At 38.8% G+C, this 18,678-nt stretch overlaps 1 protein-coding gene across 10 annotated transcripts in view; it reads left to right on the top strand.

Moving 5' to 3' along the window:
• Positions 1-17,485, top strand: part of LOC131366248 (basement membrane-specific heparan sulfate proteoglycan core protein-like) — a 102,434-nt gene extending 84,949 nt beyond the window's left edge. For 5 of the 10 annotated variants that reach the window (XM_058410524.1, XM_058410529.1, XM_058410530.1 and 2 more), the window contains 22 exons: positions 2-114; positions 259-406; positions 1,163-1,279; positions 1,420-1,437; positions 2,472-2,556; positions 3,492-3,636; positions 3,753-3,855; positions 3,959-4,068; positions 5,093-5,201; positions 5,856-5,954; positions 6,058-6,279; positions 6,585-6,829; positions 6,941-7,112; positions 7,899-8,021; positions 8,451-8,507; positions 10,826-10,901; positions 11,003-11,081; positions 12,250-12,330; positions 14,148-14,218; positions 14,624-14,707; positions 14,952-15,055; positions 16,176-17,485. In XM_058410524.1, coding sequence (XP_058266507.1) covers positions 2-114; positions 259-406; positions 1,163-1,279; positions 1,420-1,437; positions 2,472-2,556; positions 3,492-3,636; positions 3,753-3,855; positions 3,959-4,068; positions 5,093-5,201; positions 5,856-5,954; positions 6,058-6,279; positions 6,585-6,829; positions 6,941-7,112; positions 7,899-8,021; positions 8,451-8,507; positions 10,826-10,901; positions 11,003-11,081; positions 12,250-12,330; positions 14,148-14,218; positions 14,624-14,707; positions 14,952-15,055; positions 16,176-16,348 — 2,534 coding nt within the window. In that variant the 3' untranslated portion in view covers positions 16,349-17,485. The remainder of the gene's footprint in view (position 1; positions 115-258; positions 407-1,162; positions 1,280-1,419; positions 1,438-2,471; positions 2,557-3,491; positions 3,637-3,752; positions 3,856-3,958; positions 4,069-5,092; positions 5,202-5,855; positions 5,955-6,057; positions 6,280-6,584; positions 6,830-6,940; positions 7,113-7,898; positions 8,022-8,450; positions 8,508-10,825; positions 10,902-11,002; positions 11,082-12,249; positions 12,331-14,147; positions 14,219-14,623; positions 14,708-14,951; positions 15,056-16,175) is intronic. The other 5 variants (XM_058410533.1, XM_058410532.1, XM_058410525.1 and 2 more) reach the window with 4 other exon arrangements.
• The last annotated feature ends 1,193 nt before the right edge of the window (positions 17,486-18,678 follow it).

Below are 18,678 nucleotides of genomic sequence, written 5' to 3'. Positions count from 1 at the left end.
GCTTTGCCTCAGATTGCTGCTCAGCCTGATACGAAGGAAGTGACCGTTGGCTCGACTGCGATTTTCCCCTGCATTGCCACCGGATATCCCGTTCCAAACATCACATGGTCGAAGGTAACCCTTACTGCACACATATACCGAAAGAAGGACTTTCTGGGAACACTGTATATCAGTATAATACTAGATAATCTGTGCATATACATAGATATTTAGGGTCAGAACACTTTCCTTAAAAACATAAATCCATGTTTGCTTTAGCTGGAGAATGAGCTGCCACCGAAGTGTGTACAGGATGCCCATGTGCTCACTGTCCCAGACATCACCCATGAGGATTCTGGCACATACGTGTGTACGGCATCAAACAAGCAGGGCAAAGTGCAGGCCTTTACCAAACTCAACGTCCACGGTGAGTCGCTTGGCCAGAGAAGTCTCTCTGCAATGAATTGTACAGCAGTGAAAGCTTCAGTTTTATTTGTTTGGTGTGAATGACTACTAGTTCCACAGCAGCAGTTATGGCTTTTTGATGCATTAATGTAGAATTGGCAACATCCACAATTTAGCAGTAACTGCTTCCTTAACTACTGTAACACTGGACTTGCATCAAGGTCAAGACCTCCAAGGTCAGTCCAATCCGGTTCTCAATTGCATTTCTGTACAAGGTCCCGGAAGGAGAAAGAGCAACTGCGCACTTCGATTTAAAACTGTTTTGGCAACTCCAGCATTTGATTGCCAGTTATGACAACAGCTCAACACTATTTACAGAGTACCATAAAGAGTGTGCTAATACCACAGACTGGATATAAAATGCCCAGAAACTAATATAAGATGAAGAATTACTCACATTGCTGAGTCAGGTTTGCTCTGTAAATTGTTAAGCCAAGCCAAGGGGAAAGGACACGGTACGTGCAAGATGTGCATTTGTTTCTGATAGCAGTTGCTTTATCTAGGTGAACTTTGACGTGTGAATTCTTGAGACTTCTGAGCGAATAGAAAGGAAGTGGAAAGGTTTTGGTGGGTTAAAAAAATAGAATAAATAAAAAGACAGTAAAAATGAATGAATTAATGAATAAATAAGCTGTCATATTCTCATGAGGTACAATGTCCTGATGCTTGAGTCTGATTCTCTTGTGTGTGTGTGTGTGTGTGTGTGTGTGTGTTGTAGAGCGAGTGATGCCATATTTCAGTCAGGAGCCTCTGTCCTACCTCAAGCTTCCCACCATCAAAAACTCCTATAAAGCATTTAAGATTAATATCACCTTCAGACCAGACAACGTGGACGGTAAGCAGCTGTCTTCAGAACACTATCCAGAATCAACACTAGGCCTTGTTTGGTTTGAAATGTAGTCCAATGCTTTATGATCATGTTTTTAAACTCAACCTTTCTTCTGTTCTGCCCCGACTCTTACCATTGGTATGAAGGTCTCATTTTGTATTCCGGTGAGTTCTCGTGCTTGAGTGTGAGCACGTTGCTACGGGGCTTCCTCCCGGCCTCTCGTGGGCGCTGTAGAGGCCCCGCCTGCTTTTCCACCCCTGTACTGTTCGCTACTGAGTGTGCAAGTTGAAGATGACTGTATTTGTGGCAATACACACACAGTACAGAGGGGCGCAGCATGGGTTTGTTTGCGGGCTCGTACAAGCTGCACTCGGTCACCTGCAGGCATGATGGCAGTGTTCGAGTGCATCCATGCTTTATATGCTTCAGTGCACTGCCATGTAGGATTCTGCATGTTGTCCATCATGAAGTGCAAAGAGCATTAGACTTCCTCAGAGTTGTCTCAATTGTTTAATGACGCTAATGAAATGCAGTCATTTATTATGCCACACGACACATTCCTGTCGTGTGGCATCTCTTGCATTATAGCAGGTATATATGCAGGGATTTATGTTGTTCCCTCGCAAGTCTCTCTCTCTCTCTCTCCCTCTCGAACAATGCTGCAACTTTTCCATGTCTGAAAACTTCTGGGACTGAAGATTCCTTCCATAAATTTCACATAAACATCTCCTCAGAGAAAGACGTCAAGTCTAGAATAATGTTGAAAGATTATTAATATTATCATAAAGTTACATTTTGTACACACCCATGATATTGTTTCATAATATAACAAGCAGTTAGGTTAATAATTCATTTGCTAATATAAGGTAAGGTGAAAGGGAACTTGTTTAGAGTAGTTGAAATCATTAAAGCAGGAGGCATGAATATATATATATATATTCCCACAGACTCCCATAATGCACTCATGGCCTTTACCCCATTATTATTTATTTCTGAGTTATGGCGTGTGCCCTGGCATGCTGCTCATGAAGGCACTGACTGGCATTATACAGGACTGTACCTGAGCTTCCACTCACGCACATGCCCCTTAGCATGGCACTTCCCTTCCCAGCTTAATCTAAAGTTCCACTACATTCTGCTTTTTCTGCTCACACACACTGATGCTTGTACTCCTCTAACATTTCTGTCACTCCTTCAGGAATGATCCTGTATAATGGGCAGAAGAAGACCATGGGGGCTGATTTTATTTCTCTCGGGCTCGTAGGTGGTCGCCCTGAGTTCAGGTGGGTGTGACATTAATCTGAGCCTAATTCCTAAGATTTTACAATCAACAAATTAGAAGCACATATCATTTGAATGAAACAGATTTCAGGTCTCAGCTGTTAGTATTTCAATTGAATAAAACTTGGGTAGTGTTACTTCTTGGAAGCTGATTATTTTATGCCATGTGTAATATCTAATTATCTTAATTCTCAAGAACCTTTTTTGTACATTTTATATAGGTAGCATTACATTTATATTTATTTTTCTTTTGAAATCTGAAGCAGTCTCTGGCAAAATAACTTCTTTTTGGATTAATAAAGTATATCTTATCTTATCTTATCTTATCTTATCTTATCTTATCTTATCTTACAAACAACAAGAACCTTTCACTCAACAGCCTGTTTTTTTAAATGTTTATTTATTTATTTTATTTATTTATCTCTTTATTTATTTATTTAGCTTAATAATAATAATAATAATAATAATAATTAATTATTATTATTATTATTATTATTATTATTATTATTATTATTATTATTATTATTATTAATAATAATAATAATAATAATAAACACATTATTAATACATAATATAAATCTGATATAAAACTAATATAAATGTTATATTTATTTTGATAACTGATATATATACAAACATGGCATGCTATTTATTTTGTATTATATTTTTTAGTCTATATTTATATTTAGTTTATATTTATATAACGTGTATAATTATGTATTATTTTGCTGGAATTGATTTTGCCATCATGACCAGGAGAAATGCTTTGCCTTGTTTTTGGAACTTCCATAATTTCTAAACTCTCTGTATTATTCAGATCCACTCAATTTCTGTCTAAAAATCAATCCATGTATTTCATATTTTTAATACTTGATGTAACACTGGATAGTACAACAAAAACAAAGAAACAAATGCTTGCTTTGCTCATGTGCTGCAGGTTTGATGTGGGCTCCGGCATGGCCACTATCCGCTACCCTACTGCGATAAAACTCGGCGAGTTCCATACGGTGCAGCTTTACCGTAACGGCACACAAGGGTCCATCATAGTGGACGGTGAAGCTCCTGTCAACGGCACCTCCCAGGTATGGCTGCAGTGCTACCGTTTCACCAATCAGCCTTTCTGTAATAACATTACTGTAAGCTTGACTTATGATGTGTGGAAGGATTATATCCAGAAGATGCATGTGCATCTATGCAGGGCAAATTCCAAGGGCTGGATCTGAACGAGGAGCTGTTTGTAGGCGGCTATCCAAACTACAGCATGATCGCCAAAACGACAGAGCTCAACAGCGGCTTTGTTGGTGAGGAAGAACTCAGCTACTGTGTCTTTTTCTTTCAGTATATCATTTCTGTGCAATTTAACATACTCAGTATCACCCAGTGAATTCATAACCCTTTCTTTAGGCTGCATTAAACAGCTAATTATCCAAGGGGATGAAGTTATTTTCAAGGATCTGGACAGAAGTTCAACCGGTGTGACTAACTGCCCCACATGCAAGGATCACCCCTGTCAGGTTCGATCACACAAACCATTAAAATCAGCTTCTGAATCATTTATTTAAACTTAGAAGACACAGCTAGACAACCTGTTATGAGAAATATACCCTGTTTTACGGTGCTGTTTTTAACATGACCTTGCCGACGTTCCCTTTATGATAGGTTACATTCAACTTATGGCCATTTGTTGAACAACAGAAGGGAACAAACGATCATAATGGACATTTATACTGGGCTTACAAACTAGCTGGTTACCAACTACCACACGTGCTACATAGCTGGCACATGTACAGGTTACATCAAGTACATATTCAGTTGGTCAAATACACAACCATACACAGTACAACATGCAGTGAAGTGCTTTTATTTATTTATTGACTGTCCATGTCATAAAAATAAAATAAGAATTGAATTGAAATGAAATAAAATAAAATTTACCTGAAGTTAAAATGCCCAAATAACTGAAAGGTAGGAAAAGTAAAAATCTATAGAAAATATTAAAAATAGACTCATATAATAATAATAATAATAATGATGATGATGATGATAATAATAATGAGAATGAGAATAAGAAGAAATATTTATTCCCCATATTATTATTCTTAATATCAAGCCTCCTGGTGGTGCCGGTACCAAGCCCGGATACAATGGCTTGCGTCAGGAAGGGCATCCGGCATAAAACCTGTGCCAAATTGAAACATGCAGACTAAATGATCCGCTTTTGCAACCCCAAGTAGGGAGCAGCTGGAAGAACAGCAACAATGACATTATTATTCTTAATATCCATATTTGCACATTTTCACCATAGAAAAGGTTTTTATATACAAAAGGAGACTCTCAAATTAGGATTAGGACTGTGGTTTTGGTATTAACTGGGAATTTATCAGAAGACATACTCTGATACACATACACTACATACATACATACATACATACATACATACATACATACACACACTCACACACACACACACACACACACACACACACTAGACTGTTTTGTATATGTTGCCACACTCTGAGGTTGTGTTTTGTGGTGCAGAACGGCGGAGTGTGTAGGGACTCGAGGGCCAGTCTGTATAAGTGCAGCTGTCCAAGAGGCTTCACCGGGAGCAACTGCCAGCACCTCTCTTCTCAACACTGCCATCCAGGTAAGACTAAAAAAGCTCAAATATACTGTAGTGTGCTACATGCATAGATGGATGGATGGATGGATGGATGGATACATACATACATACATACATGCAATGCATGCATAGATGGATGGATGGATGGATGGATGGATGGATAGATACATACATACATACATGCAATGCATGCATAGATGGATGGATGGATGGATAGATACATACATACATGCGATGGATGGATGGACAGACGGACAGACAGACGGATAGATAGATAGATAGACAGACAGACAGACAGACAGACAGACAGATAGATAGATAGATAGATAGATAGATAGATAGATAGATAGATAGATAGATAGATAGATAGATAGATAGATAGATAGATAGATAGATAGATAGATAGATAGATAGATAGACATTTTGTCTTTAACAAGTATTTTTAATTATCCTTTTCATACCAACTGGTGAAGGCTATTGCATGCTTCCTCTGCGACATGTGAAGCAAGGCCAAGCACTTCAAGTCATTACTGCTCATTGTAACACACTCAGAGGAAACACACAACACACTCACTATACGGAGAGAGAGAGAGAGAGAGAGAGAGAGAATAAAATCCCATTGTCATTTTTTGGTCTCTCATATTTTTTATTTCCCTCTATGTGTGTATCCATTCTCAGAGGCTTGTGGCCCTGATGCTACCTGCATTAACCGACCCATCGGTGTGGGCTACGACTGCCGCTGCCACCTCGGCAAATCTGGACACAAATGCATGGACGGTAAGGATTCATTGTTTGTTTTGTTTCTATACACACTGTATGGAAAGTCTGGTGACAATCATCTTATTACAATCATCTGCGCCACTGCCATCTATATCTTTAGGCACGCTGGTGACGACGCCACTGTTCGACGGTGATGAGTCGTATATTGCGTATCCTCCTCTTACCAACATCCATAATGACCTGCGCATCGACGTGGAGTTCAAACCCATGGACGAAGATGGCATGATGATCTTTATCGGCGGGAAGAAGATGAAGGTGGAGGACTTCGTCACGCTTTCACTCGTGGAAGGACATGTGGAGTTTCGATATGAGCTCGGCACAGGTGGGAGTTCAGGATGCTCTTTCTTTTTTGTTTCCCTCTTCATTATTTTGCACATTTCTTTCTTTCTTCTTTCTTCTTTCTTTCTTTCTTTCTTTCTTTCTTTCTTTCTTTCTTTCTTTCTTTCTTTCTTTCTTTCTTTTTTTCTGTCTTTCTGTCTGTCTGTCTGTCTGTCAGCCAGCCAGCCAGCCAGCCAGCCAGCGGTCATATTTTCTCTATGCATTGACATGGTTAACTTTACAGTTACAGTGTACTCCAGGACCCGTGCTGTAAGTGTTCATCTTTGACGTGTGTGTGTGATCATGTAGGCCAGGCCATACTGCGCACTCAGGAGCAGGTATCTGTAGGACAATGGCACCATGTGACAGCGGAGCGCTTCAACCAGGATGGCCTTCTGAAGCTGGATGATGGACCTGAGGTCAGGAGATCATCTCCTGGGAAGGCCCAGGGCCTCAACATCTACACACCCATGTTTCTGGGTGGCGTGCCAACGAAGGACATCCTACCCAAACCTGCCAACGTCAGTATGTTCTTTGATGGCTGCATCGGAGAGGTTCGTATTTGTGTAAAGATTTAAGTGACGTCTTCTGTCTAACAGTTTTATTAGTATTATTTCTCCTCTGTCAGCCTTAAATTAGACTTTTTGGACTGTTTTTGCTTCCAGGTGTCTATCAATGGGAAGAAAATCGATCTGTCCTACACGTTCACAGAGAGCAGGGCCATCAGTCAGTGTGTTGATGTTAGCCCATGTGACCGCAGACCGTGTCAGCACGGTGGCACCTGCATGCCCACCGCTGAGTACGAGTTCCAGTGCTTATGCAGGGATGGCTATGACGGTGAGCTCACTGTGGACAGACCCAGCTTCAGAATATAGTTCAGAGAAGTCACAGGGATGACCAGGGCAGGTTTTTGAATTGACTGTAGCTTGTATGCAGAAACACTTTACCAAAGTGCAAAGTAGCCCAACAAATTGAACCCTTTTGACCACTACTCTGGTGTTCTGTTCCGACTAATCAGACATGTTCAATCAGTATAAACAAATTCATTATTTTATAGCTGAATGTTTGATATAAAATGAGTTAGTGAGATGTGTGTTTTTTCTCTCTTGGGTAACCTTAGACACGGGTTTAGCGGTTAGAGATTCATTCAGCTGCTTATGAACAAGCTCATGGGGCATCTCAGAATGTAGAAATGGGTGTGATATCAACATTTACTTTTGTACACATTCGTGTAAAATTAACTAACTATTTTTATTTTTTCGAAACTTTTCTGTGAATATATTGACCCTAGTAGGCAATTTAAAAACAGAAATACTTATGAAAAACCACAAAATCTTAAAGCCTTGAGTAAAAATGGCTCTTACAGCTATCTCATTAAACCACCACTGTGGAGTGTGACATAAAGAAACATGGATACAACAAAATAGGTGCAAACTCCATTTATATGGCATTTGTCCTGTGTTTTTATATGTTTGCATTCTTTAGTAAAGAATAATCTCAGTGTGTGTTGTGTTATAAGGAAATGATGCAGAGCTGAATTTGCAAAACTGTTTGTCTTCATAGAGACTGTTTAGTTTTGCTGTATATTAGCGGGATGTCATGTGTGTTGGTTTTGGTTTGTAGGAGAGCGCTGTGAGGTGGTGAAGGACACCTGTCTCGACTCGTCTCAGTGCCACAACGGAGGCAGCTGTGTGAACGGTCACTGTGTGTGTGCTGCAGGTTACACAGGCATCTTCTGCAGAGGAAGTGAGTTCTGTCTCTCTGTTCTGTAACACAATGCCAACATCTGTGTGTATATATATATATATATATATATATATATATATATATATATATATATATATATATATATATAACCTATATATTCCACCCCTGACCTAGATGTACCACTGATGGTGTTTTAAAATGCCCGGAATGACTAAAAACGCTTTTTTCCATTTAGATGATCTTCTCACCTAGACAGCCTGCTATTGATAGAAACTAATAGACACATAGTCCAGTGTGACCCTTACAGCTTATTAAAGAGATTATTAAAACTGGTCGGTTGGTTTGAAGATTAACCTCATTGAGCTGAAACAAGACAGAGCTCGTAGAGGGTAAACACTCCTAACTTCAGTCCTAATGCCTAACTGTGTGTCTCACCCGCACTCTCGTGGCTGTATCCCACACACACAGGGCAGGAGGCAATCGTCCCTGAAGCGCAGTGGGATTTGGAGGGCAGCGTGGTGAACGGTACAGTATCCGTCCTGTCTGCCTGAGCCAACACTAACCAGAAGAACTCTCTCCTCTAACATCCAAAAACTGCCCATCCAAACCTGACTAAAACTAAACATTTAGCAGGAAAAGTAATCCCCAGATGCACTGACTTTTCAGTGTCTACATACATGAACAGCGCTCCTAATCAGCTAGCTCGTCTTCATTTGTTAGCGGTCTCAGAGAAACGTCCAGCAACGGTGACACCCCGTTAACCCAGTTTTCCCATCAACAGCAGTGCATGCGCCTTGAAAAAAAACCTCTGCTTGACTTTCTCTCAGAAACTGCTAATGAGTGTTGACGAGTGGTTACTTTGGAGTCATGTAGACTGATCCCTGAAATAAAGTGTGTCTAAAAGAGTAAGGTCTAAATCAATAAAAAATGGATCCAGCCATTTTTTGCCCCTTTCCTTCACATCCTCCAGCCAAACCCAATCATCCATCTGATCCATTACTAACTCCTAAACATCAACCACTAAATAAAACACAAAACCAGGTGAGTTTACAGCCAAAAGGACTAATGGGGGTATAGTAAGCATTCAGCTGCCTTGAACATCGACTTATTTTGTACGGAGTCTCAGGAGAATGTGTTTGTGAGAAATGCCTGCTCTCGTGACCGTCACCATGTGTGCGTTGTTGTATTTTGTTTTAGTGTCATATGTGTCATCCTAACTATTCTTCTCTCTCTTGTGCAAATTGGATCCGTTTTGTCTTGTCGCAGTATGTGCCGATTAATCCGAATCAGTACGTCTATTTGCTCATATGGACCGGATTTTGATCTGCTAACAACATAAACCACGTGACCTGCACACACCTTGATATCTTTTAAAAAAAAAAAAAAGAAAAAAAAAAAAAAAAAAAAGAGAGAGAGAGAGAGCGATCTAACAATTAACGAAAGCAAATAAACATATCGTACGTGATAAATGGGTCATTGCTTGTATGATGTCTATTTGTTAGATATCAAAACATGACATTAAGCATGTGTATATTTAATAACAGTGCACTTGATGGTGTGCTGTATTTTTTATTTTTTGTGGTTCGGACAGTTTAGGACAAAGGAAATTGGAGAACTTAAACATATCCTTTAATTTTTACTTTAATTTTTCAGCTTTTTATCTACATACACCGTTCTGTATGCTCCCCTCAATCTGGTCAGCCCTCATTTCTCCCACTTTAGTCTCTGCAACAGAGAACAATCATTACTATAAATAAACTCAGCTTCCCTCAGCTCCGCCCTCCATTCAGAACACTGCTCTTGACCACGCCCCCACTTCCACATACAAGTACTAAAGTGTTTTATTTCTTTCATACCTCAACAGTGTACTAATGATTACTATTCTTTCAATGAATGAACGACTCGATGCATTTTTATTTTGTGATGTGACAGTATCCAAAATGTTAGAAAATTAATAAACACATTAAGACCAGTTACTATTGATTACTCTTCAACAGCACTGTGGCTAAAAGCCATTTCTAGTTTGTTCTTCTAAATAAATGACTGATGAAATGAAAAAAAAATTAACATGTATTTTATGTGTTTGTTACATGGTAGAAATATAGGCAAAAGATTAGCTAGTGCATCAGTACAATAAATCATTATTTTGGAAAAAATAGTTGACCTTGGACACATGGTTAAATAGCTATAATCTCACGTGTTTAATTGACTTCCTGCATAATTGTGCATTTTAAAAAAATAAAGCGGAATGATGGGAATTAAGGTGAATTTTTTTATAAACGAGAAATTATATCATGGTAGATTCAGTTCATTTCTTAAAGCAAAAGTCTAAGTTTTTTCTGTGTGTATGTACTACGAGAGTCAAAATTGGGGGAAATTAAATACAAAAATAAACAAACAAAAGGAGAGTTTATTTGCTTTAATATGCTTAAGTAAGATGTTAAGTTAATTTATTTATTTTAAAGACAGTATTTTGGAAATATATAATAAATCACTATAATTTATTTGATTAATTCGTATGAACTGATTATGAAGTAAGCAAATAAATAATGAATATGATTCCTTCATATGAACTGGTTTAACTCCAGAAACGGTACAAGGAATGACCCAAGTGCACATAAATGTATACCACATCCGTCAGTGGTATTTATTACTAGTCCGATTTTTACGCATAAAGGTAGATAAAAAAAAAAATCTTCTTGATTTCCCTTCGCTTGCTGTTACTGTTACAATAACATGATCTCGGGGTTGTTTCATGGACATCCACAGGGTGGCATCGCAGCAGAGGTGTAGCCCAGCATCCTACTTTTCTCTGTTATCTAAACCTTGTGTTTCTGTTACAGATTCCCCAATACAATACGCTGCATATTTCCATGATGATAGCTACCTCAGCCTTCCCAAACTCATGTTCCCACGCAGGTCAGGAGCTCATACTAGTTTGTTTAGTCAGAGTTACAGCGAAAAAGATTCAGTTTCTGTCTTAAATTTGTATTAATACATTTTTATTTTCTTAATTTAAGTGCTCCAGAGTCACCTGAGACCATCGAGCTGGAGATAAAGACACTCTCCGCAGATGGCCTCATTTTGTGGCAGGGGGTGGTAGGTTCTCACTGTACACATGCAAGCAACACAATACACACACTGTTTATATATAAACATGAATCCTCATCCAGCTTCTTAATCCCTAACGATTTAAAAAAGGTAAGTATAAAGGCAAAGGGCTTAGAAGCTGTTGAAGGCTATTTATATCTCATAAGAAATATAATAGAACTATAATTACTATAAAATGATCCTCAATTATGTTCAAGGCACAGCTGGTTTACATTTAGCCACGCCCACAAAACTCCTTAAAAGGTAAAGCTCAAGGAGCTGAAAACGAAATGACCACTACACCATGGAAGAGCACCTGTTCAGCACGAGGTGTTTTGGAGTCTCTGTCTAATGTTTTTCTCTAATATGATTTCTGATATATATTCTCTAATATCCATCCATTTTCTATACCTGCTTTATTCCTAATTAGGGTCACGTTGATTTGCTGGAGCCCATCCCAGCACACATTGGGCAAAAGGCAGGGGTCAGGTCGCCAGTCCATAACAGGGCTATTCTCTAATATTTCTAAAATAAAAAGCTTCCCGATATTTTCATTTGTCCGTAAATTGAAATAAGAAACTATTTCAACTTAGGAGGAGAATTCTTATGCTCCAAGCTATTTCTGAATAAACGTATTCATAATTTATCATAAGCTTGATAAATGAGGCCCAATCGGAGAAAAGTAATGAGCTCGAGATTGGGGATCTTGTGTTGAAATGTGAACAGTAATATCAGTTATTGTACTGCAGGATTCATAACGATGAGGCAAGAGCAAGAATCATTAATACTAATAAATAGACAGTCGATTACAAATGAATACAGAGAGGGAAAAAATGATTTGATATGTCCATAGAAATGTCCTAGTTATATCATGCAAAAGGTTAGGGTGATCAAATTCCTTACTATTCCTCTTGATGTTAGCTGTATGATGCAGACTGTAAGACTGTGAGACTGGTTAATTATCTGTCACAGACTGACCTCTTTTATAACCTGCACCCGTATTTCAGCATCATGTGACACTCTGAGCTGTTAGCTTTTCCCACTAACTTCTGCATTTCTGTGATTTATAACCATGCTGACTCGTGTGTGTGTGTGTGTGTGTGTGTGTGTGTATAAATGCTGGAATGCACTGCATGTTGCCTTGTTGCACTAACTCGTCATGGACATTCTACCTCAGGAGTCCTCAGCTTCCCCGAACCTGCACAAGTCGCATGCTCACAGCAAGGCATCGGCTCTCCGTAAGCAGACACACAAACAAGTACGTTCCTCCAGCTAGCTGCCTACTACGGACGCCGGAACTCACAGGATGTGTTAACTACAAATAGTTAGAGCTTGTAATGTATTATATATCATATTCATTAGATTTTTATGACACGGCAGATCTGATGGTGTCAAATCCCAAGATTATATCAACGCATTCATCGTTTGAACAAATTCTCTAATATCTTACACCGCATACCTAGAGCCTAATAATAAACACATTAAAGAGCGTGTTGTTGTTTGTTAAATTAAACTGAGTAAGAATTGAAATAGATCTGTAAGGAAACATTTATTTAACATTTATGGAAGGAGTCTCTAATATCAGCACTGTGAAAAACTATACTTTTAGGTTTTTCAAAACAAGAAAATCTTCAATTGAGAGAACGATGTATAGCAGCTACACTGTATTGCCAAAAGTTTTGGGACATCTGCCTTTACATGCCCATGAATGTAATAGCTATAACAGCTTCAACTCTTCTGGGAAGGCTTTCCACAAGGTTTAGGAGTGTGTTTATGGGAATTTTTGACCATTCCACTAGAAGCTCATTTGTGATGTCAGGCATTGATGATGGACAAGAAGTCCTGGGTCGCAATTTCCAGTCTAATTCATCCCAAAGGTGTTCTATCAGGTTGAGGTCAGGACTCTGTGCAGGCCAGTCAAGTTCCTCCACACCAAACTCTCTCATCCATGTCTTTATGGACCTTGCTTTGTGCACTGGTGTGCAGTCATATTGGAACAGGAAGGGGTCATCCCCAAACTGTTCCCACAAAGTTGGCGGCATGAAATTGTCCAAAATGTTTTGGTGTGCTAAAGCATTAAGAGTTCCTTTCATTGGAACTAAGGGTTCCATATCTGAGAGGAGAAATCACGTCCCAACAACTGCCACTACATTCTGAAATTGACTAATTCTATAAAATCTCAGAACAGAAACATAGCATCAAATATGGGTGAATGAGTTAGGAAACATTATTATGGTCAATTCATGAATGAGTCCAAAATACAGGCAGATGGGAGCAAAGCTCTATAACCCATAATCAAAAAAAACAATCGGAGGGTAAAAACCAGGAAATCACTAAGCTAGAAAACTCAAACAGGCTATAACTACAAAAGCATGATAAGAGCATGACAAAAGCATAGATATATTTAGACACAACAGGCAAATTAATCAAGAATGAATATAAAATAGGTGAACATGGTAAGATAACAAGCCAGTGACCTGATAAGGGTTGAGACAGGACAGAAACCCAAATAAAGGCAACATATTATTAACATATTAAGATCATAATATTATATAACTTGTAGTTGTGTATATATTTAGCAAAGGAATGATCGTGAATGGTCAGTATCCCTCAGAATCACATGCTCTGGATTTTATATTCTGCATGTCCTTTCTCTAAGATTTTATCTTTAACAGTTTCTTTTTGTTCGTGTGACAAATCATCACACATACATGCTGTACTTTTGCTCTGTAATGAAATATTACATAGCTTTTATATGCATGTTTATTTTTCAAGAGCATGTGTTTGCATTTACACAGTAGCATGCACCCTTTTATAGATTTCTATCATTTTTTTCCCCAGCATGTTGCAAAAGCTAAAAAAAAATGTATTCATTAATGTTACTATATTAATAAGTTGTTTTGTTAACACAGATCTATGAAACTTTGACATATCCATCAATAAAGCTTCTATTAATCATACGTAAATACATCCAAATACACGTGTTAGTGATGTTAAGACGATGCTAAAGTGACCCTGAGCTTGACCACAGCTGATGATAGAAAATAAAAATCTTTTATTCTGCACATTTTACAGGAATCAGGAGAGCAAGGAAAGGGCAAGGATTTTATAAGTCTTGGCTTGCAGAACGGGCAGCTGGTGTTCAGGTGAGCCATTCAATCAGTTTACATGTTGTATTGGAGGCGAAATGTATGTTTTAGGATTGTACATGACGTTGCTCATACTTTTATTATGCAGTATTATATCACAGCGCTGCTGAATTCTCTATTCTGATTGGTCAGAGGGTAAAATTGTCATTGTTGGCAAATTGGTGTGGTATAACAGGAATAAACCAGAAATTATAAAAAGGTGTTTAATTTACACCATGTCAAATGCAAAAATAAAACAAAATGATGTCACCTTATAAGTCTGATGATGTCTGTCTTTACTTTAATCGCACTGCAATTTTATATATATAATTTACTATCATTTTTACATTTTTTAAAATCATTTTATGTATATTCACGCCTCACAGTTTCATGTATTTGTTATGTATATTCATTGCCTCACAGTTACCAACTGGGCAGCGGCGAGGCAGAAATCCTCACAAAGGAACGCATTAACGATGGACTCTGGCACAAAATCACTGCAGTCAGGTACCTTTTTAAGATGTAGATAACAAGATGTAGGTGGGATATATTAGGCAGCAAGTGAACATTTTGTCCTCAAAGTTGATGTGTTAGAAGCAGGAACAAAATGACATGACATGATAGGGGTTGAGACAGGACCACAACCTAAACTGATGAATTGTTCTGAAGTTGATTTTAATTGTTGGGTCATGTTTTATATAAGTGAATGAATTACTGAACAAATGGTTGTGTGGTGTTTTGTTGTGAGCAGGACAGGAAAGCAGGGCTACATTCAGGTAGATGACAGGACGGCTCAGCGTGGACAGTCCCCCGGCAGGAGTGTCATGGTAAACACCAAGGGCAGAATTTACCTGGGTATGGATCTCTTTACATTCCTACAACTCATTAAATACACCTTACTGTTGTAACTGATATCATAAGACTTGGATCATGACACTTTTACATAAGAAGAAGAGTCTAAGTGTCTCGCTTTTGGTGGGTTTCCTCCCACAGTCTAAAGACATGCTCCTATGCCCGTAGTGTGTGAATGAGAGTGTGTGTGTGTGCCCTGCGATGGGCTGGCACTCCGTCCAGGGTGTATCCTGCCTTGATGCCTAATGACGCCTGAGATAGGCACAGGCTCCCCGTGACCCGAGGATAGATCGGATAAGCGGTACAGACAATGAAATGAAATGAAAAATTTTAGGAATAAAGAAAACCATTAAAAAGTCCCAATTGGGGCAACAGTAAAGTGTTCACCCTAACAGTGGGCGTCTGTTAACCTCATGTATGTGGAAGAGAGCAGATAGCACTTTCCTTTGCCCTGTGAAGCATCAGCAGCAGTGTAATAAGATGTGGGTGTCTGGCTTCACATGTCTTGGAGGTGTCATGTGTTAGCCTTCACCTCATCAAATGCCTCATCATACGAGGAAATGCCTTAATTCCTACCATATATGCGTTTTATTAAAAAAACCTGTGCTTTATAATGTGCAATTATAATATTACATAATTGCTTATTTCATTATTTAAATACACCAGATTCATAGATGGCTATCCTAAATGACACCTAATACATGTAGATAAACTTGCTTCAATTGGTAAAAATCACCACAAGTATATAAAATGTAAGAATAAAATTTCCAAAAAAAAAATCATCTCAGGCAAATCATTTTTCTAAAATATCAGTACAGCAATCTTTGGGGAAATGAGCATGTGAAAAAAAACATGTTATAAATGTTATTACGTCATAAAAAATATAAGAGCCAATCAGCTTTCAGTATGCAAATGAACATTGTCATGTGACACCATTTAGATTTAATGCATTCAGACAGTATGGATGTATCTTGTCTTTTAAGGTGTATTTAGTTGGAACCCAGGCAACTGATTGTTTATGTTTAATACAGAAAACGTGCTGGTCGTTTAAGTTTTCAGTGACTGTGAAAGTTTTAAGTGAATTACGATAAATTCGTGTGTGTGTGTGTGTTCATGGCGACAGGTGGCGCTCCAGACATGGCCGCTCTCACGGGTGGGAAGTTCTCTTCAGGCATCACAGGCTGTGTGAGGAACCTGTCTCTGCTTAATGCCCGGCCGGAAGACCAGCCGTCGCAGCCCATCGACCTGCAGTTCCACATGAAAGACGGCAAAAACGTGTTGCCCTGCTCATCGTAGGCAAAGACGCCACCTAGAGACTGAGAAACCTCTCACACACGTACCGCAGGAGAGACATGAATCTCAGACACCTACAGGACTGCAGATTGCATTTCACTTGCATTTTAACCCACACACACACACATACACTTCAAGTGACTGTTTCACCTCCATTTTAACCTCCGTACACACTTACAGTACAGAAGAAACGTACAGGGTTCTCTGATACAGCCAAAGTGTTTTTGCTTTGTGTTTTAACACACACACACACACACACTGATATATTCTCTTGGTGCCTTACTGCTGCCAAAAACCTTTTTTTTTTTTCCCTTTTTTTACTCTGTGCTGCATAAACCAAAAGAAAGCGAAAGAAAACACTACATTTTCACCAAGTGTTGTATAATGAAGGATGTTTAACATGGGATATCAGTTTACATAGTCCTGCAGTAGCTTTTGTTTTTTAGCCATTTAAAAAATAGAGAAAGAAAGAGAGAATATCTAAGAAACAAATACCTGACATGCCTTCACTGATGGCTCAGATCCTATGTGGTCAGAAATGATGTTTTTACAGCACTGAATTTTTATTTATATGCATATGAATATACGGATCTATATTAAATATTTGTGTCGGGAAGGATGCTAATTAACCCTAGCCTTTTTATTTTTTTTCCTTGAGTTGATTCTAGGTCCTAATAATGTGTGTCTGAAGCTTGCGCGCTGAGCTGTGTTTAATACTTGAAGACTCTGCATCCTTTTCGTTTCCTCTCTGTTATCTCTGGCTTAGAAACTTCTAGAACGCAGGGACGGGGTTTCTGTACACTGGGAAGGTCCTAACTCCAAATACACTCCACATCTCAGGTGAAGCAAAAGACGAGAGACGCGGCGGACGCTGAAACGGAGCGACTGGTTTATTTTTTATTTTTTGGAGAGAGTTTTTTCCCGCAGTTTATATTTAAGAGAAACCATCAACCTTCCATACATTAACCTCTGAATTACTGGTGTATATGAAAAACCCAATGGTGCTAAACACACTGCAAGCACATACTCTTCTGTCTTCTGCAATGACTTGCCTCTGTGTTTCTAATGTAACACGTATTGTAAGTAGCAAAAACCACAAGTTTGCAATAAAAGTATTTTTTGCTTAATGCCAACCTGGAACTGAAGTACTGACACAGAATTTCTTTGTTCTGGAAATGAATTTGCAAGTAAGGACTGTATAGAATGTTTTCCTGTAAAATAAAACATTATAATAGGGCTACAGTAAACCGAGTTCCCAGATCAGTAGCAGTACACATGATTGTAAAATAATGTATCTGTACTGGATTTGCTGTGGAGTAAACCACAATGCTTCTGCTCACATAGGAAACCTTGTTTCTTTACGGATCTATATAGACCATTAAAGGTAGAGGATCTAGAGTAGTGCTTTTTTGTCTGAGTCTCAAACACTTTATATAGCTTTAGGCATTGTTCACAATGTTTTTGTGTTGGATTTAAGCTTTTGAGCGCCAGCTAAGAACCCTGTGCTATCAATGTTAAAGAGCCCTCTGCTATTACTGTCTGCTTAATCAGTTTGCTTGTACGCTATATGGACAAAAGTATGTGAATCCCTGACCATCACACACACATATATGTGCTTCTTCCCTAAACTGTTGCCACCATGTTAGAAGCACACAATTGTATTGAATGTCATTGAATGATTTGGCATTAAAGTTTCCCTTCACTGGAACTAAGAGGCTCAAATCTGTTCCAGCATGACAATGCACCTGTGTACAAAGCACATGGTTTGAGAAGATTGGAGGGGGGAAAAAAAACTCAAGTGTCCTGCACAGAGCTTTGACCTCAACCCTGCTGAACAGCTTTGGGATGAACTGGATCACTGAATGAACCACAGACTTTGCGTGAGCAGTGCCTGACCTCAATAATTCAGTGTTTTATGTTAAGTAGCCTTTATTTGTCACATTTACATTACTGCACAGTACTGCAAGGGTTGGGGTCAGAGCACTGAGATGCAGCACCCCTGGAGCAGGGGGCCTTATTGAAGGACTTGAACCCCAACCTTTCGATCAACAACCCAGAGCCTTAACCACTTAAGCTACCAAGGGTGCTACCAAACCCGATGCCTTAAACCCATTTGTTCGCAAGATAATCGTGTCCATTATGTGCAACACCTTTAACATGTTCTCAGTTAGCTAGGTATTTTCTTAGTGTTGATTTTAGGTGAGCTATAGCGCTTTGTAAAAGATATCTAAACTAGGCATTCTTAGGCTCACTATAGGCTTTTACTTTGTTTTTAGAACCAGGAAGTCGTGTAGCAGTCTGGGGAAATCCTGTCATATCCCGTCCGTATGGCT

This window comes from Hemibagrus wyckioides, linkage group LG15 (genome assembly GCF_019097595.1).
Source record: "Hemibagrus wyckioides isolate EC202008001 linkage group LG15, SWU_Hwy_1.0, whole genome shotgun sequence".
NCBI classification, from domain to species: Eukaryota; Metazoa; Chordata; class Actinopteri; order Siluriformes; family Bagridae; genus Hemibagrus; species Hemibagrus wyckioides.
The sequence above is the reverse complement of the archived record's forward strand: the minus strand, read 5'-3'. Positions and strand labels throughout refer to the sequence as shown.